At 35.9% G+C, this 7795-nt stretch overlaps 1 protein-coding gene across 1 annotated transcript; it reads left to right on the forward strand.

The window, feature by feature from the left end:
- The first annotated feature begins 636 nt into the window (after positions 1-636).
- On the forward strand, positions 637-1580 carry LOC121800197 (homeobox-leucine zipper protein HOX19-like). Its single transcript, XM_042199786.1, has 3 exons — positions 637-947; positions 1067-1146; positions 1257-1580. The coding sequence occupies exons 1-3, from the start codon at positions 657-659 to the stop codon at positions 1414-1416; spliced, it is 531 nt and encodes a 176-aa protein (XP_042055720.1). The 5' UTR covers positions 637-656; the 3' UTR covers positions 1417-1580.
- The last annotated feature ends 6215 nt before the right edge of the window (positions 1581-7795 follow it).

A 7795-nucleotide genomic window follows, 5' to 3' on the forward strand; every position in this document is an offset into this window, starting at 1 on the left:
ATTAGTTAATAACACTGTTGTTGCCCTCACTATCACGATGTGTTGATGTTCAATGAGCCCAAACAAATTCTTGAATCATGCATATAGCTATTTGATCCCTATATTTGGTGAAGATTTATAAAATGTGACCACGAAATTTATATTAGTTATACTAGGGTTAATATAATTATCACAATTATTATATCTTTCTTTATTTACAGATAAAGTACATTATTAAGATTGAAGCATATTTGAGTCAAGAAAAGAAGAAAGAAAGAAATTAATGATGCAGGAGGGGTTACAAGTTAGAAAGCTGAATTTTACCTGAGCATTATAATGTATTAACTCCTGCTGTTAGTCTTTTCTAATACAGTAAATTAAATTCACCCCTAAATGCAAGCAAATATTAACAGTAAGTCAAACATGATAAACATGTGATTGCTCTTTCTCTCTCTCAATTTCTCTTGGTTTCCTCGTAAGAGTCATATATATGCCTAACGCATGTCATTATTGTTTGATTTTGAATTGATAATCACTCCATTGATAATAAATACATAATTAAACATGTGGTTAATCTTACTTACACCCCAAACTTATAGTGTAGCTGTTATAACTCATCTCATTATATTAAATAACAGTATAAATGTGGCTCCCAATCCTAACTCATTTAACAAGACATGGATAATGGAGATGGTAAAGTTTGCCTTGGCCTCGGCCTCGGCCTCGGCCTCGGATTAGGCTTCCCTCCAAAAAGAGAAGTCCCGCAAAACAAGAACAACAACAACAACAAACGTCTTCTTGTTTTCGATCTCTCCATCCCAATTCATCCAAATAATAGTCATGATCACAGAGATGATGATCGCGACGTTGATTTCTCCATGTGTTATGGCCGGAAGAAATTGAGGCTCACTGGGGATCAGACCACCTTGCTTGAGGATAGTTTCAGACAACACACCACCCTCAACACGGTGAATAAATTGAATTTGAAGAATTTCTGCACACACTGTACACAAAATACACACACTATACACTATTTTAGTGATTCTCTCTCACATTACTTATTTGCATAAATGGTGGAATCTTGCAGGCCCAAAAACTGTCCCTTGCAGAGAAACTAAATCTCAAGCCAAGACAAGTTGAAGTTTGGTTTCAAAATAGAAGAGCAAGGTCTCTCTTTCTCTCTTTTAATAGTACTATGTATCCAAGCACAAACACAAATATATTACTTATATTATTTTTTATTTATTTTTTTGTGATGCTAAATTAATTTATTGCAGGAGTAAATTGAAGCAAACTGAGGTAGAGTGTGAGGTGTTGAAGAAAAATTGCGAGAGATTAAGCGATGAGAATCGGAGATTGAAGAAGGAGGTGTTGGAGCTACGGTCATCTCTGAAGATAGGAAAGCCGGCAGCGGCGGCGGCGACACCATCACTATAAAAATGGGACAGGTAGGGGCGGCGGAGGAGGTGGTCCTAAGCCAAATGATCAGCGAAAACGGCTCCATAGCTAGGGTTTAACTTTAATTATACAAAAAGAGATACTCACACTGTATATTTTATGTAATGATTAATTATTAACCGAAATTTAATAAATATTTTGCACTTGGTGGACCATCTCTAACCACTAATTTTATTTCTTTTCTGCAATAATTTCTTGCGACTTTAATTTGATTGAGATTACTATTCTATAATCTTTGCTCACATCACAATTTGCAATACAATAATTAATTTGATGGATTTCCAAATTTGAGGAACCACAGCTCTCTTCTTGGCAAGGATGTCTTGAGTTGGATTTTAATTTTATATTAATACAGTAATATTATTATAGTATACATATTCACCATCTCCGATTCAAGATCATTCTGGAAAAGAAAAAAAATTACGTTATGTATACACTTATTATGAATAGCAAATACCATCTAATAATTCATAAATATTTTGTCATTGTATGCTTTAAGGTTAACTTGGTCATTGGGCAAGTAGAAATTGTTATTTTGAGTGAAAATTTATGATGCAATTGACAAGTTTGTATCTAATCTCAATTAGCTACTAGTTATTTTCTCATCAGTGTTGAATGTTATTTGTTGTAAATGAATGGATAATGATGTCTCATGTTTAAGTTTATGACAATATGGATTATTCAAGAAAATACTACTCCCAAATACTCCTCCATACATGTGGTATGGCATAGTACATCATATATAAGCTAGATAATCACTATACATGGTAAGATATTATCTCAATCAAATCTTCCTAATAATGTGGTAAAGATGCTTCGCAATCTTCTCATTCAATACGTGATCTTCTCCTTGATTTTGTAGAATATTCCGGGTCTCTTTCTAACACTCCCCCTCAAGTCAAGTGACGGGGTCTCCAAAACTTAACTTGCCCAACACTTCTTGGAAATTATTTGCGGAGACGGCCTTAGTCAAGATGTCTGTTAGTTGATCTTCTGATTTTACATAGGGGATCTCCACTATCTTCTCCTCAAGATTTTCCTTTATGAAATGTCGATCAATCTCGACGTTTTCGTTCTGTCATGTTGCACTGGATTCTCTGAAATGCTGATTGCAGCTTTATTATCGCATAACAGCTTGCAAGTCTTCTGTGACTCCAAGTCCAACTCTCTCATCAATCTTCTATGCCCCAGTATTTCGGTTAAGCCACTTCTAATACCTCGGAATTCAGCCTCGGCACTTGAGAGTGCTACTACCTTCTGCTTTTTACTTCTCCAAGTTACCAAGTTTCCACCAACGAAGGTGAAGTATCCTCCGGTGGATCGTCTGTCCATCGAGTTCCCTGCCCAGTCTGCATCAGTATATCCGCGGATGTCTAGGTGCCCATTCTTCCGAAACAGTACTCCATGTCCGGCAGTTCCTTTCAAGTATCGTGCCACTCTAAGCGCTGCCTCCCTATGTTCTTCTTGAGGACAATACATAAATTGGCTGAGGACTCCTACAGCATAGGCAATGTCTGGCCTAGTATGGGATAAGTAGATGAGTTTCCCAACAAGTCTCTGGTATCTTCCCCGATCGGTAGGGTTTGCTCCTTTTATGATTTGGAGCCCATGATTCTGAACTATAGGAGTGTCTGCTGGCCTACAGTCCAACATTCCTATCTCTGCCAAGAGATCCAGTATATACTTGCGTTGGCTAATAAAAATCCCTTTTCCAGATCTAAGTACTTCAATCCCGAGGAAGTACTTGAGGTCACCCAGATTCTTCATTTCAAATTCCGCAGCAAGATGCCCCTTTAGTCGCTCTATCTCGGCATCATTATCTCCAGTGATAATCGTATCATCCACATAAATTATCAAGCAAGTAATTTTCTCACGTTCTCGTTTGATGAATAGTGTGTGATCAGAACTGCTTTGTTGATACCCATATTTCTTCATCACCTCTGTGAATCTGCCGAACCATGCTCTTGGAGATTGTTTTAACCCGTATCGGGTTTTCTTCAACTTACACACCTTCTCTCGCCCGAACTCTTCTGAAAAACCTGGTGGAGCTTCCATGTAAATCGGGTCTTTCAATTCTCCATGAAGAAAAGCGTTAGTGACATCATACTGATGGAGAGGCCAGTCTTTATTTGCCGCTATAGATAGAAGTACTCTTACAGTATTCATTTTGGCAACTGGAGAGAAAGTTTCAGAATAGTCGATACCTTGAGTTTGTGTGTATTCTTTTGCCACCAGTCGAGCTTTATATCGTTCAATACTTCCATCTGGTCTCTTTTTGATAGTGAAGACCCATCTGCACCCTACGGTATGCTTCCCTTCGGGTAGTGAACTGATCTCCCATGTGTGATTTCTCTGCAAGGCTTTCATCTCAACCAACATTGCTTCCTTCCAATGTTTGATTTTTATGGCTTCTTCAAATGTTCGAGGTATCTCCTCCTAGTATAGTGCAGTTTGGAATGCCCTTGCCATTTTGGAGATATTAGCTTCAGCAAAGCTTGCTATTGAGTATCTACTTCTTCTTCCTATCCTCTCTGGTGAATATCTCTTGGAGGGATTCCTCTTGTACTGCGCAGCGGAAGTACGTATTGTCCTGTGTCTTGGTCAATAGTGGTGTCTTCCTCTGTATTAGGGGGGTTAGAAGTACTAATCGTATCCTCAGAAAGTGTGCCAGAGATTACCTCGGATTCCGGTACGGTTGGATCAGAGGATGGCGGCGGAAGCGCTGAAGGGCTCGTTTCTGTAGACAAATTCGACTCATGGATGGTACCAACTTGCTCTGGTGGTCCCATATCGAAGTGACTTGGCACATGCCACCGAAGGGAGTCGCTTTCTTGGGTCTCCCCCTGTCTCTCACTCTCCCCCTGAGTCCCAAGGTGGTAATAGAATTCTGTTTCGAGGAAGTTGCAATTCATGGTAGTGGTAATTCTCTTAGTTTTAGGGTCATAACATCTATAGCCCTTCTGAGTGATCCCATACCCCATAAATACACACTTAATTGCACACGAAGAAAATTTGGTTCTTTCTTGTTTTGGAACGTGTACGTAGACAGTGCAACCGAAAATTTTGGGGGGAAGAGATAAGGCCGCAGGGATTTGTGTTAAGGTAGCCAGGTGGTCCAAAGGGGTTTTTCGATGTAGTTTTTTGTGGGAAGGCGGTTGAGGAGGTAAACAGAAGTAGCTACAACTTCAGGCCAAAACATTGGTGGGACTTTGGAATAAAAAAGAAGTGCTCGAGTCATTTCAAGGATGATCCTATTCTTCCTCTCTGCTACCCCATTTTGGGTTCCATCTTAAAACCAATTGGTGATAGGAGGAGGGGCCCATGAGATTTATATACTAGTTTCAGTTTTCTCTTGACACCGATGTGGGACAGTTATATGTTATATTCTTAGTTTCAATTGCCAACACCCTCCCTCAAACCTTTCAAGGTGAACCTTGGAGGGGTTGGACTTTTCTCTAATCGATTGGACAATCGGCCCAATTTTTTTTCGATCGGTTGGACCACTTGGTCCAAATTTTTAAGTCCAGATATACTGCTAGGACAGTCATTTTTTCGGTTTCGGCCCAGATATACTGTTGGGTCAGTTAAATTTGACCCACAGTCGGCGACCCGCTCTGATACCATGATAGAAATCCATGGGTTCCATCTTAAAACCAATTGGTGATAGGAGGAGGGGCCCATGAGATTTATATACTAGTTTCAGTATTCTCTTGACACCGATGTGGGACAGTTATATGTTATATTCTTAGTTTCAATTGCCAACGGTATTTACATACTTACAATTTTCACGTGGCAGGAATAATAAAAAAATATGCCAAATTGTACTAATAGACGTTTCTTAATTCTGTTTTACATGAAATAATCATTTATAAATAATACAACTTCATAAAAATTAAATCGTCATAATATGTAGAAAAATTCGGCCACATATGATCATTCGTTAGTGACACACACTATATTCTTGTCCATTTAAGAGTTGTAGGTAAAAGTGACCATCCACGGTAAGAAATTGAAAATAAGAAAACAAATAAGCTATGAATTGATAGCCTCATATAAAAAAAACTGGCCGAGCTTAATAATTATACTACTAATAAACAACGATATAGTACTATATTATTCTCGATTTTGGTCCCTCTCACCTTAACAAACTAGGCTATCATTACAATTTCTCCTTTTGTTTCATACTTTATGTCTTAAGGTTTGTGGCGCATATTTTATAATAATGAGGGGGAAATAGTTTGCTTTTAAGTAACAAAAAAAATGATACATGCATTCCTAAAATGAATATATATTAGGACTTAATAAATTAAAAAAAATTTGAACTTTGCTGTCATATTAGGATTTTACAACTACCTTGATCGTCGGCTATAAATGTAAAAATAAAATTCATTATTGGCAAACAGTAGTATAAAATTTGTTTACTGATCTCTTAAAGTTGATATTATATATTCCACAGATAAAGCATAAATATTATAACCTAATTAAATTAAGATTTGCTGTGTGTAGTTGTATAATTGTAATGTCTGAGACTATAATCAAAATAATTTAAATTTGGGTCCACATTAATTTACTTTTTTCTTTATGTTCATTTGCCTATAAAAAACAGTTTTAAAATTTAGGTTATATCCAGTTTTTATAGTAGTAGTACTAGTAGTCAGTGTTCACAAGGCTAAAATTAATTTAATACTTTAAAGGGGTGTTCGGTTTGCAAGATTGTATCCGAGATTAATTTTGTAGTGTGTTTGGTTCATGAGATTCAATCCCACAATTCAATCTTAGATAGATAATCACGGGATAATTAGTCATAGCTAACCTCCTATGACTAAAATAATCTCACAACTAAATCCTAGGTTATATTTTGGTATTATTTTATTTTGGAAACCGAACACCACCTTTAGACTAAGTAAACTAAAACGTATTAACATTTGACCACGTTTATTAATTCTAATTCTAATTCAAAGTTCAAACTATCATTTTCGGTTACTAATTCTATATTAGCTGCGTAATTATAAGCCTAAAAATATTAATTGTCGTGCATAGTAACATTAATATTTGTTAGACCAATACTTCATTTCTTTAATTTTGGAAACGCTACTCTTACTTCTCTCGTATAGATACGCATATGTATACGCATACAAGAATGTTCAAACATACGTATTATAATTATTTATAAGTCGCCTTCAATAAAAATAATTAATTGTAATTTACAACGATTTCCCCTTGACACACGACACATCATAATTTCTCAAACCAATTATGCAGCTAGAAGCTAGCAGCTAACATCTAGCAACTAGCAAATGAATAAAACTAGTGACATACATGAAACGGAATTTGTTGGGTCAAATTTATTGATATTATATATACAACCAAATGGCTTGTCTTTGTAATGACTAATTGTGAATTAAGCATATTTTTGAATGATTAATTAGAAACGAGAACTTATACAATCGAAATATAATTAAAAAACTATTCTCTCGAAAATATCTAAACCACAAGTTTTGGACTTATTTTTGTGGCTAATAGGCAATTAGACATAATTAAATAAAGATAATAAGGATAAAAAATAATAAACGAGGATTAATTAAGTAGGTAGGGGATTCTAAGGTATTGATTTCATTGACTCTTCAATAATTCAATTTGTAAATCTAACATACAATTATGACTTAACTCAAGTTATTATACTATGACGATCGTTATAATTTTAAACAAATACTCCAGTTGATTATAAATTTGATCCAATTATAAATTGTGACCATGTTACTCCTAATATCCATTGTCATCGCACTTGGTCGCAAATATCATTGGTTATTATTGACTTGACGTTAATAATTCATATGATAAAGCGTTAACACTTCTCTAGAATTTTTGCAAACACAGCGGATGATTAAATTATGGCTAAATAATCAAAAGCAGTAACAAACATGTATTATTAAAGTAAAATGTGATTTGGACTTTAGATAAATAATTAGAAAAACACTTTGAGTCAAATTGTCGCAAAATCTTATAATTTTATGAGTTTAGTACTCATAGACAAGTAACTTCTAAAAACAAAGGCAGACATGGTAAACATAAAACTAACTAGATAAATCCGAATTGAGAAATCTGTCATCTTCGTCATCTTTGAACTCTTGTCGCGCTTCACTTGATTGGTCCCAGAGCTCTCAAATGATAAGAGGATAAATGAATAGGTGAACTAGGATTTTTGTGGAATGGTAGAAACTTCTAAAGCCATCCACAACGCTGTCATTAAACCGTCCCTTAAATTACTATTTGCGGGCAACACTGTACTTTTTTACTCCATCCCTTAACTAAGGGACGGAACCTGCAACCATCCGTCCCTTAAATTACTATTCATTCA

The sequence above is a fragment of the Salvia splendens genome, chromosome 4 (assembly GCF_004379255.2).
Source record: "Salvia splendens isolate huo1 chromosome 4, SspV2, whole genome shotgun sequence".
Classification (NCBI taxonomy): Eukaryota; Viridiplantae; Streptophyta; class Magnoliopsida; order Lamiales; family Lamiaceae; genus Salvia; species Salvia splendens.

What these genes read in the sequence shown, in the direction of transcription:
- LOC121800197 (XM_042199786.1), top strand. Translation starts at nt 657, where the DNA reads ATGGATAATGGAGATGGTAAAGTTTGCCTTGGCCTCGGCCTCGGCCTC. An exon ending in AACACACCACCCTCAACACG is followed by an intron (nt 948 to 1,066) that starts GTGAATAAATTG and finishes GGAATCTTGCAG; the next exon opens with GCCCAAAAACTGTCCCTTGC. An exon ending in TTTCAAAATAGAAGAGCAAG is followed by an intron (nt 1,147 to 1,256) that starts GTCTCTCTTTCT and finishes AATTTATTGCAG; the next exon opens with GAGTAAATTGAAGCAAACTG.